The 20,673-nt window shown below is 37.1% G+C and overlaps 1 protein-coding gene and 1 long non-coding RNA gene across 4 annotated transcripts in view; one reads left to right on the forward strand and one right to left on the reverse strand.

Annotated features, from left to right (window-relative positions):
* The window catches only part of LOC119661189 (serine/threonine-protein kinase ATM), a 58,714-nt gene that overhangs the window by 25,450 nt on the left and 12,591 nt on the right, over window positions 1-20,673 (reverse strand). For both annotated transcript variants that reach the window (XM_038070411.1, XM_038070410.1), the window contains exons 5-21: window positions 20,430-20,659; window positions 20,274-20,372; window positions 19,985-20,215; window positions 19,796-19,923; window positions 18,687-19,659; window positions 18,457-18,628; window positions 11,811-11,992; window positions 11,634-11,757; window positions 11,206-11,579; window positions 11,020-11,146; window positions 10,831-10,951; window positions 6,531-6,690; window positions 6,176-6,469; window positions 5,841-6,117; window positions 5,391-5,776; window positions 5,095-5,325; window positions 4,886-5,039 (exon numbers count right to left, since the gene is read on the reverse strand). In XM_038070411.1, coding sequence (XP_037926339.1) covers window positions 4,886-5,039; window positions 5,095-5,325; window positions 5,391-5,776; window positions 5,841-6,117; window positions 6,176-6,469; window positions 6,531-6,690; window positions 10,831-10,951; window positions 11,020-11,146; window positions 11,206-11,579; window positions 11,634-11,757; window positions 11,811-11,992; window positions 18,457-18,628; window positions 18,687-19,659; window positions 19,796-19,923; window positions 19,985-20,215; window positions 20,274-20,372; window positions 20,430-20,659 — 4,263 coding nt within the window. The remainder of the gene's footprint in view (window positions 1-4,885; window positions 5,040-5,094; window positions 5,326-5,390; window positions 5,777-5,840; window positions 6,118-6,175; window positions 6,470-6,530; window positions 6,691-10,830; window positions 10,952-11,019; window positions 11,147-11,205; window positions 11,580-11,633; window positions 11,758-11,810; window positions 11,993-18,456; window positions 18,629-18,686; window positions 19,660-19,795; window positions 19,924-19,984; window positions 20,216-20,273; window positions 20,373-20,429; window positions 20,660-20,673) is intronic.
* On the forward strand, window positions 55-20,430 carry LOC119661192. Of its 2 annotated transcripts, none has more exons than XR_005250562.1 (4): window positions 55-117; window positions 19,762-20,026; window positions 20,108-20,217; window positions 20,282-20,430. It is a non-coding gene; the product is annotated as an uncharacterized LOC119661192 (long non-coding RNA). The 2 variants fall into 2 exon arrangements; XR_005250563.1 differs by lacking the exon at window positions 55-117 and adding an exon at window positions 6,220-6,340.

Here is a 20,673-nt window from a genome sequence, read left to right on the forward strand (position 1 = left end):
CAATTTCGGTGACGGATCTGTTATGACTTGGACAACATTTTTGACATTCGGTAAGTCGATAGCGACGACGTCCATCGCGCTATAACTCATTGCCGTACTTATGGCAGTTTCAATCGAGTAAGTTATTATTATTAGTCTGTTGAGTAAAGTTGCACTGTGTCTTTCAAAGAACTATTGTGCGCTTTTTACTGGTAATAGTGTAAAACAAGCTTATAACCGTTAGGAATTTTAGTATATTCCCTACTTTCAAGCATTTCAACTTTGCATCTGGTTTTAAGTATTTTCCCAAGTGCCTCGACCTACTTTGCACAAGTGCACACTTCCCCAGAACGTGTATAGAGAATCCTAGCTTCACTAGATTATAGTTTAGTCGGCAATAACCAGTAAGTATTCCCACTATAATCCGGAGGTTCTTCTTGGTAAGGTTTAAACAGTCCTTTGTGCGCTTGGGTTCGTATCCCCCAATAAGCATCCAGGCCAGCTCCATTCCCGGTAGATTCGCCTAGTATAGTTCCCTCAGTCGGTCTTCTTCATTTTTTAATGTCATAACCATGAACTCGTTTCCGATTCTACAGAAGACTTCTAGTCAGTGTAGAGAGTATCAGACCTTATTATGCGAACCACTCTCTCAAGCCATTCCCATTTCAGTTTATAGTTCACTTGGTTGGGCCTAAGTGCCTTCATCGCGGCTTGATTGTCTGTCAGAATAGCAATGATCTGTCCCCTGTAGTTCCTTTGGAGATTAAAGGAAGCACATTTGTCTATGGCGTATATCTCCGCTTGGGATATGCTAGTGTGCTTACTCATTGGTTTCAAGTACATTTTCCTTGAACCAATGACCCCGGAACCCGCTCCTTCTGCTGTAAAACTTCGTCAGTGTACCAAATAATCAGTTTCTCTCAGTTTGTCGTGTTATTCCAATGTGTTTCAAACTTCTTATCCAAGTGAAACCTCGTTGTCTCTTGTTATCAATAATTCGGAGTACCGCCTAGAAAGAACTTAAATCTTTCTTTGATTTAGGTGGCTCCCACCTCACTGATACTCTCGGTAATCCTGAAGATTGCCCTCCTTGCTACATCTTTAAGTGCAGGCGGAGAGGGGTTAATCCTAGAAAGAGCCCCAGGGATGCCATTGGGCATGGCCTCATTGCCCCACTGACTACACGGCTTGTGCGCGGAGTTCACTTCTTCCTGCCCAGATTACCGCCCCTTAGTACTGCATTGCATATCCAAAGTATTATCTTCGTGGTGCAATCGACTCATTTGAAATAAATGAATGCTGTAAGTGATACGATTAACAGATTTGAAAAAATTTCATCTATGCAAGCACTTTAAAAAATAAAATTAGCGTGATTGAACATTTATAACAGCAATTATAAGAAATGTTTGACAACAAATACAGTGATCCTATCATTTATGAACGCCCTACATTTGCATTCACGTTTGGAGATAAAAATACAACCGTATACATATTCGCTTGCGTGAATACGAAAATATTCAATTATTCGAATACGAATATATTCGTACTTATATTCATAGAAAATCATGGTACGAATATACTCGTATTTGCATTTATGAATACAAATATTCCCAACTCTGCCTTCAACATACTATATGCCATAATTTTTCTATCTACATTACTTTCGATGATTTTTGCTCATTAAATTACCCCCGCCCCCTTTAATGTATTTCGAGACAAATCTGACACCCGCATAGTTGGCAATGAAACAAAGGATGTGGTGGGTTGGAGCAGCTTTTTGGCCAAAAGGTGGAAATTGTTACCTGAATTCCAAATGTCAGGCACTTCAGTCTACAAAAATTGGGTTTAACCATGTAATAGGATGAGAGCTCTGTCTTTCTTTTCAGTTTTAGATTGAGATTTATAGTACCATAATCGTCACAACATCAACGACAGATGCCTTCTATGAGTTACTTTGTTAGGTTAATTCAGTGCAGATTAAATTATTATCCACGTCACGAAATCCCAATTGTTATGAAAACACAAAGAAAAATCTTTGAAGATAAGAGAGCTGGAAGTTACTTGCCAAATTTATAAAATAGGTAAATAAATAAAAGACATATTGTGTTATGTAAGGAAGGACAGACGGAATATTTGTCAAAAACAAAAACATTATGACAAAACTTTTTGAATTATCGAGAAAAAGTTCATTATAAATAGGACACGACAAAAAAAACGCGAACTAATGGGAAATAATGAACCCACTTTCATCAGTGCCACTACGCGTCAATATCACGATCGCATCCCCTGAACCTGGACAAACATCAAATCAATTCATAATCAGGCTCTTGGAATTTTCCCATAATTGCTTTCAGCCAATCCCTAAAAAGGGAAAACAAGTCGGGAAACCGGAAGCTGGACGGTTCAGGTATGAAAGGTTTTATAATAATAATAATTGTTGGCGCAACAATCCATGTTGGATCAGGGCCTTGAAGTGTTCAAGACCGTAACGGTACACTAGGAAGCAATGTGGTCAGCATTGCGCTTTTATGTATTTCTTTTATAAAAACATTTGAGTGGACCTTTGTCTCATTAATACCTAGCATATGTGCATATGTGCACTTTCGCATGATACTGACATTCAGTGTCTTGAATTTGCACAGAAGCGACAAATTTCACCTATTATAACTTTGTTAATTGTTAGTGCAGTTGCCACCAAACTTGGTAGGATCCTTCTCTATGTTGATGATGAACTTAAGGGGGTTTTGCGGTCAGTTATTAAAAATTATGTTAATATACTATTATTAACTTTATATGAGCAAATATCCGTATGGAGAGTATTTCGAAACCTAGGCACCATACAATCTCTTGATTGTTTCAGATTTTTGGATTTGGTAGTTTCCGAGAATGGGTCCGTGAAAGAAATTATTAATTTCGCCCCCCGCACTACTCACGTTTCCAACAAATGTCAAAACTAAGACCGGCTTCGGGATGTACTAACCGTGACCTTTCATTTGATATCCTACATGACTACATTTGATGGAAAAAACTACACCCCCCCCCCCCCCCCCCCCCCTTTTGCATGTATGGAGAAAAAACCTTAAAAACAGATATCACTTGTGAGTAGAAGAAAAACCGACGAAAGATTCATTGGAGCCTTCGCTTGCGCCTATTATAGAACCACACATCGAAAATAATAGCCGAAGTGACGGAACATTCAAATTGATTGAGAAAGGAATTGAATAAAAAGTTTTACCCCTTCGCAGAAGAAAATACATAATAGCTACCGCGATTAGTATACATATATAGTCCTTTGCGGCGCAAGCAAGTATAGTATATGCTTCCACCACGTTGAATGTGTTAATATCCCGTAATCAATGGCCATCACTGCATTCAAAACTGTTCCTGAATTAGGTCATTCTAATGTCACCTCATCGATGTGCAATAAATACTGGATTGTATCACACCAGAGAACAAAGCTTATTCCTCTCTCGTAGGCTGGGTATAATCTAGGCCACACTAAGCATGTATGCATGCAACACATCATTTTCAAATTCAAAAGAAATCAAATAGGCACCAGAAAATTCGTGGACATATTTCAGCCTTACAATGGGATGTAGCCCTAAGACCTTTGTACAAAGTTGAAAAGCTACTTCTAATTAGTTTTTACGTATCTTTTTGAAATTCTCTCTAAATATGAGATCATAGAAGAAGATTACTTTCCGAACAAGAAAATGGACACCGGACTTGACGATCCCCCTGCAGTCATTCATTTTTGCGCCTGTAGTTTTCGCAGAGTAGCTACTTCCATACAAGAAACATACTGCAAAGTTTATTCTGTCGAAGAGCAGGAAGACTTGTAGACATTCTGATTAGTCATAATTCACTAGCTGGTCATACGTTCAGAATAGTGATTCTAAAAGATGATATGTATCCATCCTGTAACGAGGAAGCGGGATTTACGGGGCATTTTCTACGTCCGTGCCCCGCCTATGGATGCACCGGACATGAGCTTTTTTATGCTCACGTGCGCCAGTTGCAGCGAGTAGCATCACATCCACTAACGGAAATTCTACGATACATAAACGAAACCGGGATATTCCATTACATGGGAGAATCCATTAGAATGGGTTACTGGGGTCTGAGTGCTCAGAAGCGGCATTGCCTCTCCTCCACCTCATAAACACACTCCACTTATACAGAAATCCGAGACCTTTCCCAGAGAGTAAAAGAAGAGAATAATCGTCAAGATTCTGAAAAGAGGCACCCGTCGAGAGCCTACTCCAGTTTACCTTCCGTTGAAAATGTCTCCCTCTGGTGTCAAACCTCTTGCTTTATAAGACTATGTTCTAATCCGCTCTCATGCACTCTTCAGAAAGCAAATAAAATCGCGAACTGATAGCTGTGTTCCAGAGGAAGACCCTTCGAAGAATCTTCGGCCCATCAATGAAAATGTACAATTTCGGCACCCAAGAGCGATGGTAAATATTGATGAAATCAGACTCAATAGACAAAATGGGTTGGCAATTTTATCCGTAGGGACGAAGAAGACCTTGCTGGGAAAGTCTATAAGGGGTGTTTTAGTAAGGATAGATGGCAGATGATAGGAGATGGTGAGATAGGTGCGATGGATTATGTCAAGACGCCAAAAATCTTTTGGAGTGACGAGCAAGACGATCCTGGTGGAAACTGGATCGATTAATATTCTCAATTACAGTAGTCCTAGGTCGGACATTCAACGGCATTTTTTACAGCCCTTTTCAAATCGCTCTTTTCTTCGCCCGCTGTGTATTGTTCCATTTTTTTTAAACTTTAAACAAATTTGAAAAAAAAAATCTTATTGCCTAAGTAAGTTTTATGGAAATTATTATAATAATGCTTCAAAATTCGCAATGGAAATTTCAAGTTATAGAAATTCAAGCGTTACCTAAACATTCCTTTCCAACTTTACTATTCACTATTTGATGGCATATTTCATTAGCCAATCGCACTTTTGTGTGCTTTCCTGTGAGCAAAAGGTCCTCCAGCGATTCCATGACTTTCGAAATGAAATATTGAAATGATTCCTCCGATGTTTCGAACTGCAAATTTAAAATATTTTGTGATTGCTACTAATTTTTATCTCGTTATGCATACCTTCTCGTAACATGTATTTTTCAAGTCTGAAAACAGTGAGACGGTTGTTAAATTTACTGGCCCCAGTTCACCTAAACATTTTGCAGCCTCCACTTTGATATCATCGTTTTTGTTCTTAACTGATGTTAGTAATAATTTAAGAAGCTTAAATATTGGGCTGGATCGTATCATTTCAATAGTTTTATTCGCAAAGTTACACATGGAAATTAATTCATTTTTCCTGTTAGCGAGCTAAATGTCCACATAAATATTTAATTGTAATCATTATTAATTAGGATAAATCGATTTTCACTTACATGTTTCCGAAGGTTCTGGAATCCAGCAACACCACGGTCACTACACTTTAAAAAATAATTGATTTCGTCCCACAAAGAATTTGTTTGATGTCTGTACTTAATTTTTTCTTGGGTTAGTCTAAAATTATTGTATCGGTCCTCTGTTGGAAAATCATCCAATACCGCAATACTTTCTGATAACAGATCGCAATTGCGATTAATTAGTAAATCCAGCGTGTCAAAACAACGGTCTGTTAATTCCACAGAAAGATCTTTAGATATAAGACTCATAAAAGACCGCACTAAGAGATTTAGGTTTTCTTCGACCGAGATTTTGTTATTTGGAAGCAACGAGCTGGAGAACCAAATCAGGAAATGGGTTGCTGCTTGCAGCATGAGGATATCTTCTGTAAAGGCACAAATCTTAATGATATACGTTATTCACCTAACTTTGATATTATAAATATTGACCTTGAGCGTTTTTCAGTATATTACATAAGTAGTGAATAGCATCTCTGATCAAAAATTCTTTCACTTTTCTCATCTTGTCCTTTTGAAACTCATTGGTCAAGGAGCTCACAATACAATGAATAGTCAGGCAATAATGGAAGAACGCAAAAAGCTTCATCTCTACGTAGTACGAATTTTCGAAATCGGCTTTAATAGCATTTAGTAGATACACAACTTGCAGTGACTTATGCTTCATCAGGGAGTCTATAATACTGGTTCCTTTTGTAATTTTATTGTACTGACAGAAACAAAAAAACAATAAAATTTTACAATTGAAGGAAAATTATACAACTTACCAAAAAATATTTCACATATTTGACAAATGTATCGTAATTGATCATATTTGGCTTCGGCCACATCATCTCAAAACCACAGAGTTCGTTGAATTTTTCTTGGTCCCAAACATTCTTTGAGAGAAAATAGAGTACTTCCCACGCTGAATCGGAATTTACCATAGCCAGGTTAGCATTCAATTTATATTTTTTCATATTTTCGATCAATTGTTCAGAATCACAGTTATGAAGTTTTATATCTGTATTATGTTCACAAATACGAGGTAGTAATGTTGCAGTGATGAGTGGCTTTAATTGCTTTGAATGAATCAGATATAATAAGCAAAGATGATTTGCAGGCTTTTATGACTTGTGATACCTCTAATTCCCTTTGCAGACTTGAGCCCAGGCGGTTCGATAGTTTGCGAACCATATCATAGTTTGCGTAAAGTGCACAAAATTCTATTACTTTTCGGTTTTCTTCGAGGAATTTCATCTCATCCCTAACAAAAGGTGCCCATGGTGAATTTACTAAATTCCTGTAAAAACAGAGACCTGCAGTGCTTGTTAAGTTGAAACATTTCTTCTAACTTGAAAAAAATTGTTAATGCATGGTAGATATTTCGCAATTATTCTTTTCTTTGCGGAGAATAAGGCATCCATATAATTGCTTCTTTCGTGTGGTTGGGTGTGTCTTTGTTTTTTTTTAAAGATTGTGTAAAACAAAACTTTAATAAAATCAATTTACTGTTTGTCTTTTAGACGCAAATTATTCTTAAATGGTTTGACTTATTGTCACGGCATTCCGTTTGAATATTGGAATATCCTTACATGTGTAAGCAATATTTTGAAAGATCAATGGTCCTTAATTATAAGTTATGCACCTACAGAAATGATTGCTTTAAATATTAATTGTGGAAAAAAGACAAACATGCTACTACGACAGAACGGTAAATATTACCTATTTTACAAAAAACTTACGGGCTCAATTCTTACATATCGTATTTCAAATATCCAAATATGTATTTAGTATGCATTGCATGCTTCCTCATAAAGCTAGTTATATATCTAAACACTCTTTGTATGAACATATGTATGTATCGGTATATATTAAATCGTCCAAAAACGAATCAGAATGTGGGGGAGATTATGAGAAGGTCGACACCCTCCCTCCAGTAGTAGAGACTCGCCCACTTTGAAGGCTATAACTTCAAAACTATTTCAAATTTCGATTTGAGATTTCTAAAGTTTATTATTTATGGTAATCTTTGGTACCAATATATTTAAATGAAAAAAAATGTTGTTTTTCCTGAACCGGTTACAAATATCTCCCGTCTTAATTTGGACATTAATTGCAAAGGAGAATGAAAGACTAAAAAGTGTCAAGTTAAACCAAAACACATGAAACTGTTAAATCTGAAAAAAATCTCAACATGCCATAATACCCCCAACCCGATGTCTACTCGCGAAAGCATAGGTTGATACTGGAGATGGAGCACAAAGCCTATAAAACACCTGCTAAACCAACACGAACAAAATGTATACCTACAGGTAATGGTTGCTAGCAGTGCTTTCTCAACGAAAAACTGCAGATGTGGAATCAAGCAAACTGTGGCAACCAATCCTCCAAGTAGTGGGGTTTGTTTAGGGCTGACAATTTAACCCGGAAAAAGTACCCGCCGCGAAAACATGAAAAGAGCCTCAGACTGGATTTTATGTTGTATGACGAATTCAACAAAGAAAAAGGACAAATGATTTAAGCATTTTCTCATGCAATGGGACATGCTCTACATAGAACGGGAGTTGCAAAGCTTCCAACCGGAAGCGTTGATATCATTGCATCCGAAGAAATACGGGGAAAGTAGACCGGTTTTCATTCAGTAAAATAAGTGCTTAAAAACAAAAATAAGCGACTATGCAGGTAGATTTCGAAAGACCCCCCTCATAAACACTCATGCATTTGTAGAGAAGACTGCGGATTTGGAGAAGGGTAACTTTTATGGAGTAGAGAATTATACTTCTAGATTTCGACAGTTTGAGTAGAAAGAACTCTACAAACAAATGTGGATCTGTCCAGACAGGAATACTTTAAACCCACAAACTCCCAACTACAGACGTAAAAAGAAACAATAGATCTCTGAACTCGAGAAGTATAGGTCCAGCCGTAAGCCGGCGGAGTGAAACCATGTCAAGACAAAGAGGGAAAAATCCTATTTCCGATTGTGTGGGCATGTTGAAGCGATGGGTTGATTATTTTGATGAGCTGCTCAACTATAACAATATTGGCAAGTGAAGGTTCCACCAATAGGAGACCACGGATAAATGTTGTCACCACTAAATATGGAAGAAGTGGTCTGTGCAATTACCCGCCTTAAAAGCAATAAGTCGCTTGTACCGATGGGAATACGGAACCGAAGGAAATATGGGGGTGACCAAGTAGTTCATTATACTCAAGTATTCAGTAGAGATTGCTTTTTTGCACTTATTGTCTTTCTTATTTTAAAAAATGCAAAATGATTATTTTAAGTCAGTGAATTCTATTTAATCTCGCATATATACGCATTTTGGTAATTACATGTTACCTTCATCAGTGTGTTATCATAACCCAATCCCCTATAATAACCCACTGATGAAGGTAGTATGTAACTACCGAAATGCGCATATGCGAGAACAAATAGAATTCACTGACTTAAATTGAATCATTTTGCTTTTTTTATACTCAAGGTTTGTAACAGCGAGCCCATATCTGACAATTGGCAACGAACGTATGTCTCATCGATAAAAAAGATTAGTGAAACAAATATTGAGGTTTCGCATTGCTGAATACCATCAATAGGACATTCCCTCCATCTTGTTAGTTCGGATAATTTATATGCCCAGAAAATAATTTACCCAAACAAAAGAGACTTCCACTGTGACAATCGATAGAAAAACTGTTGGGACATGGTCATCAGTTACACTATCTTTTCATCGATTACAAGGCAGGCCATAATATCGTAGCCACGGTAAAACTTTACGTAGCTTTGAGAAAATTTGGTTTCAAAATTAGTAACTGGCTTTGACTTGTGTGAAAGGCCTTTAAAAAGATGCTCATTTTCGAGACGTTTCACCGTCAGCAAGGCTCTTAAGGGAAAGCTTTATATTGCATTTCTTTTTTAACCTGACCCTAAAAAATTATCCGAGAGATCTTACGCTGTACTTTAGTGAAGACAAGACAGAGTACATAATTCAACGTCAGCATCACAAACAAAAACCACAACAACTGGTCCACAGAAAACAGTACAAATTAGAGATTACAACTATGAAACCGTTCAAAATTTCTCCTATTTGCATTCAATTCACAACCACGGCTATGGCGGCGAAATTCAGCGACGGTTGTTGGCAGCCAGCAGAGCCTATTTCAGTTACAGAAACTGTGTTGGTCCAAACGTCCCGCCATAGGCTCAAAGCTCCTACTGTACAAGACAATCATCTCCTCAATACACTTGACTCCACCGAGACTTGCGCTCTTAGAAAGAAAAATTGAGAATTCTTAGCTCCCTCCCAGAGGAAAATCCTCTGCAGAATTTTAGTTTGCGGGTAAAATCCGGCTCAATAGGGTACTTAATTCCAATTGGTATTCAGCCTAAAAAAGACAGCATTCCTGCCTTATATGAAGCGATAGCGTAGGCCAAAACATCAGGTACTGCTAATGATTTGGAATTTATTAAGGCAGACCCGGCTGCTGCTGTATATTACTATATTTTGGAAATTTACTGCAAACCCCTAACACGTTCGATACTCACGCCGCACCAAATGCGGCGCGGTGATTTCTGATGAATTAATGAATGGTGTAGCGGTAATAATTTATATTTCTGTGACTTGGCAGGACAGTTGATCAAGTTCTAGATTTAACCTGTCTGTAAACTTAAAAGCACTATAAAACATCCACTAGATTCTGAATTGGCATGATTTTGAAGAGGAGGGAAAAGGTTCTTAGGTATTCTTTACTATATGTTTCCAGATTTTTTGATTTGGGCCGAGTAGCATTTACTAACATAATAACCGTATCCATAGAATCTTATGTCAATGAAGTAAACTGATTGAATAAAAATCTTTTTCCCCTTTTGTAATCGACGATAAATTACCAGAAATTTATTACTGCGCTTTTTTCCTACTATTAAATTACGAATTTCCATACCTTTTTAATACTGTTGAAAGGCTTATTATTTGAAGTAGCATTTTCTAGTAAAATTTAGGTATTCTGTGCTATATTAAGCATGTTTGCATCGACCATTATAATTATTTTTCTTTTAATTATAAATAATTCAAGTATTACTTGTAATAAATCTAAAGCATTCATGTACAAAACACATGAAAACTATCTAGTCTTAAAGGCAATAAGTTAAGTAACAAATAAGTTTACCAAGTAAAATAAATTTATATGGTAAGAACCATTTTTTCTAGTAAAAATAGTTGATCAGAAAACCGCAATCAATATCATTATAAAATGATTATGCCATTTTGAAAAACTCAGAGAAATACTAGGGCGTTCGCCTCAGTCAACGCGGTAGGACCGTACCGCGCCTGTCGGGAAAGGTCCCATGCCTAATGCCAAACCAACTCCGTATTCACATTACCAAAACAAAGTGCCTCATTTATTTTATTACATCGGTTCTTTACATCTATGTGGTACTTACCCGCCTCGTTGGAGGATACTTTCGAACCATTCAATTGCAACCGCGATGAGGTTTTGCTTTAAAATCATTTCCAAATCCCGCTCCAAATATTTTCCGATTTCTTGTAACGAGTGGCTAGAATCTATATAGATTTTGATTTTGATGATATTTTGACAAATTGAAATGCACATGTTTTTTATTATACCTTACCTTTGCTAGTCAGAAATCCATGCATCATCAACAGCAACAATGCTTGTTCTTCTAGATTACAACTTAAACCAAAGGCTGCAAGCAAAAGCTGAATAATTACTGGATACTGCCGCTCATAAAACTGATTCTGGAACCATAGAATGTGTTCAAACAGAGGCAAATATTAATCCTAAGGATTTAGCATACCTGCTTTCCGAACTCTTCGCAATTGATAGCATCAAACATTGTATTGCACAATGACAGGTGTCTAAATGGAATCTTCTCTGTATTTTCATAAAGCCATTTATCATCGATGAGATAACTCCAACAATCAACCGCAGCATACTGAATATATTTGGATGGCATAGTTAGGAATTTATTAACGGAAACAAAAATTTTTGAAAATTCTTCATTATCCACTAGTTCGTAATAAATTTTAGCAATATTGCGAACAGTTTTGAGAAGTTCAGCAACGAAGCGAGGTGGATATATTTTTTTATAACTCATCTTCAGAAATGACGAAAGGATGACCATGATGGCCTCGGTGAAATTTTCATAAGGTTTGACATAATTGGCAATATCTGGAAGTGGAAGACAAAGTAGACACTCTATACAATCTGAAAAACAAAATTTACTTGGCAATAATTTAATCAACGACAAGCTCAACTTCAAATTGCTATGATGTTGCTTGCAAATATCCTGAACATTCTCCATAATCCACTTAGCTATGTGTGGTTGTTGTTCGTGATCACAAAAAACCTGTTAAGAAAAAGTACTAAAATGAATGAACTTTTGAGATGTCGTAAGTTTACCCCAATTATAGATAATATGGCTTGAACCTCTTTCTCCTCATGCAAATCCACTTCGAAATTGTTTATACAAGAAAATGATGAAGATGAAGTTCTGCACGACGCTAAAACTTTGATGCATTTGAGTGCTAAATTACGCCGGAAAATTGTATCATCTGTGTCAAGCATGACATCGTAATCTCCAACTGAAAGAGTCCTCTTCAATTATTTTGTGAACGAAACATCAAGCGAAAGTAAATTTGTTATAGGTATTTGAAATACAATTCAGTTTTTGTTTCCAGAGAACTAACGTTTACGTGTAATAGAAGTTTAACTACAGAAGTACTCACAGCCTCAAACAGAAATTCAAGCCGGATCTTGTTCACAACCAAACGCTTATAGATGTCGTCCTTATATAAGCTACCGAATCGTTCATCCTCTTGTAGAGGTCCAAAAATTCTTTGGAGGATTCTTCTCTCGAACGCGACTAAGAGGTCGCAATATTTCTCGTTAAGAAACCAAGTCTCCGAGGAATACATAAGGACTAGCAAAATCATTGTCTTGTGCAGTAAAAGCTTTGACCCTATGGTGAGACATTTCGAGCGGAACAGTTTTTATAAGCTGAAATAGACTCTGTTGGATGTCAATAGCCATGCGGATTTTGCGCCGCGTGATTAATCTAGATGAAGGCAGTTTGCACATTTCTGGTCGTGATGCCGATATGGTCAGCATATGTCAGCAGTTGCGCGAACTTGAACAGGATGGTTCCTCTCGTATTTACATCAACATCACGGGTCTCTTTTTCCAGGGCAGCTGCTGCTTTTATTTAGCATCGCACATTGGCAAAGGTGCTAATACGAATTTACTTGCCAAGATTGTTCTGAACATAGAAGACGATGGAAAGCGACAAAAAGCCCGGCCGAAACAACGGTGGTTTGATACACTGGATGGAGATTTAAAAGCCTCGCGATTGCGATTGCATTTGATAGAACCAAATGGTGAACCCGATCACGACGAGTCGATTCCACTTGTGAACGGGACAAAGGCTGAAGAATAAGAAGAAGAAACACATTGGCCAGGGTTACCCTAGTCAGCCTTATCAATTTTGTTGAGATATCGAATTCTCTTATGGCCAATACAATTTTACCCCATGCTATCATAAGCAGCCTTGAAGTCGATGAAAAAATGGTACAACTGATCGTCATATTCCAACAATTTTTCCATCGCTTGCCACACAGAGCCGATCTGTTGCTGATTTGCCTGGAACCCACAGGGCTATCCGGCCTAGCGAGATAGCGGATAATATCTTATAGATGATATTCAGCAAAGTCATACCTCTATAATTGATGCACTACAAGGTATCCCTCTTTTTATTTATTAGGTAGTCAGCAAGCATTGATTCGTTGTCCCACACGTTCATCATAAGTTAATGAACCACTCGGTGTAATTGTTCACCTTCAATGATTGATGGTGGCAGCATTTGTCCGTCGCCTTCAATTGGTGGGTTCAGCTCGTCGATATTTCAGCTGTTGAGCAATTCATCAAGTTGCTCAACCAATCGCTCCAATATGCCCACAATCGGTGCAACTCCATAAAGATTGTGCTTATTTCATTGATATCGATCGTCAAAAATTCAGCTTTATTCGGATTCAATCTGAGGCCGTGTTACATGAGGCGATCATTCCGTTTTTGGACAAGTTGCTCGAGGTAATTTTTGCTATGAGACGCTAGGAAAACATCTGCATAAAGCAGTGTATAGGACGCTGGACATTGGATGTCCCGTGTGTCAGTGTCTATAACAAGAACAAAGAGGAATGGTGAGAGGATGCTTCCTTGATGAACACCGACTGAGACACGAAACGGTTTTGGCGGGGGTAAATCACGGCCAGTGTGTTTTTCATTTATTAAGATTAAGGACCTGTGCGCTAAAATGAGCTCCGCGAAGTGAAGGAGTTTCTCAGTTGAGAAAAACGTGCAATATTACAGAAGGTGATGAATCAAATGTAGCCATCGCCAAGGAATTCGGTGTGCCTCATTCTACAATATCAACGGTAAAGAAAAATAAAGACAAAATAGAATCCTTGTTTAATGCTAATGCTTTACAAGCCATACGGGTGAGGAGATCCACTCAAGAGCAAGTAGACCAAACACTAAAACAGTGGTTTAAGCTTCAGCGTAATCGGGGAATATTCGCAAATGGACTTAAAAAAAAGATAACCTTTTGCTCAAGAGTTGAATATCTCTAACTTCAATTTCTCAATGAAGTTACATCGTCTTAAAGTAAGACACAACATCTTCTTAGGTAAAATTGTCGGAAAATCTTTAGCAGTTCAACAAAATGATGTAAGCGATTGGTTAAACAAAAAGTTTGGCCTAATTTACGCGCGCAATTATTAATGAAGTGTCCGGATAGCTGAGTGGTTAGAACACAAGGCTGCCGTACGGAAGGTCGGTCTTCAAATCCCTTTGGTGGCAGTGGAATTTGTATCGTGATTTGACTTTGGAGTATCTGAGTCAAATCACGGTAATGATTTCGGGCGAGTGCAATGCTGACCACATTGCCTCCTATAGGGTACTGTAATCCTTTCATGAAATGGGTTCGTGCTTGTGTTCGCGAATTAACGAAAAATAAAATCCTGCTTTTGATAGATAATTGTCCTGCACATCTCCATATTGCTGACTTTAGAAGCGTAACCCTGGTGTTCCTGCCTCCTAACACCAAGTATTTAAACCCATGAATCAACGGATTATTAAAGCTTTAAAATCAAACTTTCGTAAAAATCTTGTCATCAAAATTATTGAGTGACTTAACATTCGAGTCAGTGCTGAGTACCCAACGAAAACTTAAAATAGAATTCACGACGCCTGGACCAAACTCACGCAAACGAGTTAAAAATTAACTGTTATAACCACGCTGGATTTGTCCTAGCCTGTACCATGACCTCAAATGCAGATGATATTGTCGAAGAAGATGGCGTACCGTTGAGTATTTGGGCAAGGGCTATTGATAATCAGCTACCCATAACAAACAGAACCTTAACCAATATGCGTGTACCGTTGATGTTGTTGCCACATACGTTTTATAATAGACACGTATGTAAGCGCAATGGTCAATTTTTATTAACATTTTCTATAAATATTAATAGTGGTTTTATTTTTATAGAAATTACCTATTGTGCACTATATAAAACAAGTCGGAATATCGGAAGCTGGGCGCTTCAGGTATAAAGGTTTTGTGCTCATCTTATGTGAGAAACTTCTATGCATATTTCTTCATCCGTATATAGCTACAAATCCAACATATTCCTTTATATTTTTCCAAGCCACAAGATATGAGTACATATTACAGACATAGACATAATTCTCACCCTAAACAAACAAACCTATTACCGAATACTGTACATGTCCATGCATATATAAAGCGATCGTACTTATATTTCCGGTTTACTTCATTCCACAAAAATATATGTATGTGCATATATTGAATGCCGCTGGTTTAATGCAGTAATATATCTATCTGGATTAACTCCTCACAAACTTCATTAGCACGTATATATACCTACACACACACATATGTCTGTCTGGAGTAATTAATATTGATATACAAATGACCCGAAAATTTAAAATAAAATGTTTGACTTTGTTGTGGTATTGACGAATTGATATAGGATGATGATGTCGTGCTTTATACAAATGCAATTTGTTGTTCTAGCATGAACTTAATGGGAGTTCCCGCTAAATTTCTAAAATATGCTAATATGCTATTATTAACTTTATTCATGCAGATATCGGAACGGGATGTAGGCCTAGATTTTGTTTAGATACACCACTGTGATTTTTTTCAGATTTTTATGTTGGATAGGTTCTGAGAACGTGACCTGTTACACTTTTTATGGGTCATATTTTGAGCACTCACTCCCCTACGTTTCATCCGATATCAAATGTAGCCAGTTTCGAAAAGTACTAATTGAGCCCTTTCATTTGATACCCCACATGGCTACATTGGATGAAATAAAATTGCACCCTCCATTCATCTGTATGAGAAGCCCCCCCTTAAAGATAACACAAAATGGCGCGACTTGCTATATGTAAAGGGAACATCAGACCACATACTCTCAAAAATTTTCGTGACAATAGGTTCAGCCGTTTCCGAATAAATCGAGTGTGACAGACAGACATCGAATCGATTCTAATAAGGTTTTGTTTCACACAAAACCTCAATAAAAATAAGCGTAATTTATGCGGTCGCTTTGTGCATCGTCCGATTGGTGCGACCAAATTTTGCCGGTCCACATTGTGAGAGAATCACAATCTAGCGGGATGTAATTCAAAATCCCAACCTTATCTGATTAATTATAATTGGTGACTATTTATACCTAGGATACTACTCAACACGACAGCACATATCTTTTAGTTGTAGGTAGGCAAGAAATAAAATTAAAAAATTTTGAAATTATTATCTACTACTGATTGAGTCATTTAAATTACTCGTTATTAATACGGTTACGAAGTGAATATCAACTGTTATTGGGTTTTATAAGTACAAATACATTTTTTTAAACTTATAATAAACAATATATGTAAATATACCTACCTTTGTTTTAAAGTTTCAAATTCGATGGAGCCAAAACCAAGCTATTCCGCATTATTCCATGTATGTATGTATATAATGTATCGTAAGCTTAGAGTGTTAAATATCAGATACAACTAACATTTTTTTGCGAATTTTTGTGACATCCATACATTTTTTTTTACGTGGTTTAAGTGCAGGGATAATGGATCTCGACAAAAATTATAAGCAGACGTCCACGTCTAAAAGTCAATTTGATAAAAATCTCATCAATCTCTCAATAGGCGATGGTATCTATTCAAATACCGAAAAAGAAGAATATTATTCTATGGAATCATCCGGCCCCTCTTTTAAAGGGTATTGAGCAAAACCATTGGAGATCAGTAAGTCTGCTCAAATTTTGAGCAAAGTTCTCGATGCACCGATGCATCCGTTTCATATAATTTGAAAACCACTCGAATCCAGGTTTCTGATTGATTCAAATGTTTTTCATCTTTACATGAAAAATACCAGGGAACTGTTCCTTCAAGAATATTCTTGATACAGTATACCTTTAAGTGTGAATAAAGTTATATTCCGTGTCAAAGATGTGATATCATCATTCCCTCTTCTAACTGGCTAATCATCTGAAGAAACCCAAGCGCCCAGGAAAAATAATAATAGATATTATCAGAAATTTTCCACGAGATAAATCTCGCGAGCAACACAGGTCTTCTGAAAAGATTTTAAATATCAGCTCGTCCCTACTTACGAACCGTAAGGTATTTCCGAGCCAAATTTATTAACAATAAATTATCTATGTATTTTATAAACACTAGTTATAACTTATTTCATACAAATTTGTGGGTTGCGTACAAAAAAAAATAAAACCCGCTAGATTGTGATTTTCTTATAGTGTGCGGTGTCTAACCGTTCTATCAGGACCCTACTGCATTCATAATTATAAGGTCATGGTTGTCCGCAACATCAACTATACGCTCCCTACTCTCATTGCGCGCTCCAAAACCTTTTCCCCCATAGCACCCGTTCCCGTCTGCCTTTTCACCGGCATAAGCATTAAAGTTACAAATTTTTACGTCGAGAAGTTGTCAGAAGACATCTTTCTCGGCATCAGGTCGATCTGTCCATGGTGCCTACGCTTTGAAGAAGTGAATAGTGCCATCAGCTGATATAATGGTGAGCTTCATCAGCCGGTCATCAAATTGTTCAACTTCTTTAATGGTGTCATGGAAACCCTGTGAGATGACAATGCCAAAACTGTATTGAGTGTGTGAGCTACCAAAATAGAAAAATTATAGTCAGTTTTACCGCGTTCGTATTCTATGTCGCAACTTTTGGCACCAGACCATCGGGTTTCTTGTAGAGCGCAATGTCAATGTGTCTTTTCCGAGGCGCCCTTGCGAGTATCTCAGTCTTTTCAACGAGGGTGCCAAGATTTAGTGTACAGACACGCATTTCATTTGCTTGGACTAATTTACTTATGTCGTGACGCCGTTCATACGTCAAGGAGTCTTGCCAATTTCTGGACAGAACCGGCACCCATCCTGCCGCACCGACTGTGGTGAACGCCCTAGCATTTTTCCGAGGTTTGTGACTCAACACGATCATTTTAGTTTTAACGATATTGGATGCATTTGCTTGCCGGCCTGTCGCAAGACCTGTCACTAAGAGAGATCAAGTAGGATTTAGCATAGTGGAATAACTCCAATTATACTTTATTTATCTCTTTCCCTGATCTCAACATTCACTCAAACCCAGAATATACAAAATATAGTAGTAGTAATATAGTATCACTCGAATTCTGACTTTGGCTCGTAGAAAGTGACCCTCCATACCGTTATACAAAATATTCTAAAACTAAAAGTTGTAAACCCGAAATGTAGGCTGCTCCGGTCTTTGCAGTAAGGAAAAATACAAACTTCTGCCTAACAATTTTTGCAGCAGTTTAAATTTCAGACTAGCCGACTTAGAAATGATGAGCCCACATTTTCTCACTATTTTTCAACCATTTAACTAAAGTGCTTTTGAAATTTAGCATATTTCTTCTCAAGTAGTAACTTTCGCATGCAAACTATATGTCAAACCACGTAAAATACTTACACCAATTCAAGCATTTGCTCAAATACTCTATAATAGAGTAACTGTTATTACTGCTAACTAGATTACTGATGATGGGATTCTGCAAATTATCAACGATGCTTCCTAATTGATCCAAAACATCCCTCGCATTACTTATGTCCATGTTTCTAATATTGTCATCCTTCAATTGCATCTGTTTGAATGGGTAAAATTATTTCAACTCATCGTTCATTTGCAATATCCACACTCACCTCAATGGTGTTTAGCAGAAAGCCAGCCTTTTTAATGACAGCACTCAAGCATAGATCATTGTTATCAAACTTTCCCCGATCTAAAAGATTACTCAGAAGCGTTAATAATGTTTCCAGTTTAGACATATTATTCATTAGATCGCTTGCGTCCTGCTGAGTAATAGTTCGAGGATCAAAATCGATTGCATGAAGTAATATTTTAAAATACTTTTCATTAACAATTAGCTTCCATTGATTCGCAGTTGTTTGTTCATTCTTTGCAGGACGGTATCTGCGACTTTCAATAAAAATAACTTTTTTAAGGCAGCCGTAATGTATTGCTTTCTGCACTGTTCCAAAATGTCTCGTTTGTGCATCGTTTTCATCTGATTTAATAGCTTCATTATTTGGGTTGTCATTTTCCACAATTAAATATGCAATTATATCGGCCATTAATTTCGGATCAGTGGATTTATTATTGATTTTGCTCACAACATCGAGGCGCACGTTTAGAGGATTCAGCCAAACAATCAAATCTCTCACAACCTCAGCATTGCTCAGAAATATTTCCCTGTAATATTTCATAATAGTTCGAACAGTGAGTAGACATCTGTTCGTGCGAAATTTAGTATTGGTAATAAGCGATTTCACTAATGAAAGTAAGGAGTCGTTTGGAATTTTCTGATATTTAATGAGTGTTTGAACAAGACTGTGATGTTCCTCGCTGGTGAGGGATTTTTGCAGTAAATTGTTGATTGCTGTATCCACGACGGTTCTCCATTGACTAGCGCAATAATTTATATTCAGGAAGGTGTTGCCTTCGAAATAAACACCTTTTTCTAGAAGAACACTGCAATATTTGCCAACACTGCGAATTTGACTTGTTGAAGTTGCCGCTTTCTGAAATCTTACGACTAGTTCAAGCATTGGCTGATAATCGGTAATATCAATCAAATAATGATATCTAACCATACACTCAGAAAGAATAATGAACCTAAAAAAATAGAAAGCAAGTTAAATTCTAGTTGCCAATTTGTAATTGAAAAATGTAAAGCATTCAGGGACAAGCCACTGATGATATTCCTTCTATTTTCAGACAAACATGTGAATGGTAATCAATTTGTGCTCACCATCCCCAATTCAATTTACTACTATCAATGGAAGTCAAGTCAAGTAGTCCTTGGTATTTCGTAGCATATTTCGGAATTTTCCGTTGTGTCTCGCCGCTGGTGCTCTCAAATAATGGGTTCCAGAAAATCTACAATGAATTAGGGGAATCAATATGTCATTTCCATGATTCGTTGCGCTGTATACGCTACCATATAAGATGCAATTGGAGCGAGTAACAAAAAACTCTGGCAGTAAGTATCAGCCGTGTCTTTATTGAGTTCTCGTGATTTTTCTTTAATTTCCAACTTTACTAAATTAAATATTTGTTTCAGTTGGTTTTTCCATTCATCCTCATTTAATATCGGAACAGCGGCTTCGAAATTTCCTGTCTCTACATAATGAATGCTGAGGAATATGGCACACAACTCGAAAAATTGTTCCTGTAATAAGACTTGTTAGATACTTTAATTGGAAAATGAAAAAATAGCATTATTCTACCTTTACAGGCATCTTCATACGAAAGTCATAATACTCGCATAGCGAAGGCATGATTGCCTGAAGAAAATGGGCGATTTCCATATGACGATCAACAACCACCTTCGAAGATTAGAATTGATCAATTTTTTGAATATTTGCATATTATATTAAAATTACATTGCACACAAATTGATAAACCAGTTTAATCACTTCATATTGAGTTGATTTATCACTTGTAATTGCTTGGCAAATAGTTTTCATGCTCCCTAAAAACTGCGGTAACTCGATGCATAATGGCGTATATTCAGTACCCAAACTTAAAATCTGATTAAGGCATCGTAACAATGATAATATTTGTCCGGAGGAGCTTCGTTCGTCATATGAAGTAAAGCATTGTCTAAGCAGATCTGACCAATAAAGC

The sequence above is a fragment of the Hermetia illucens genome, chromosome 1 (assembly GCF_905115235.1).
Source record: "Hermetia illucens chromosome 1, iHerIll2.2.curated.20191125, whole genome shotgun sequence".
In the NCBI taxonomy this organism is placed as follows: domain Eukaryota; kingdom Metazoa; phylum Arthropoda; class Insecta; order Diptera; family Stratiomyidae; genus Hermetia; species Hermetia illucens.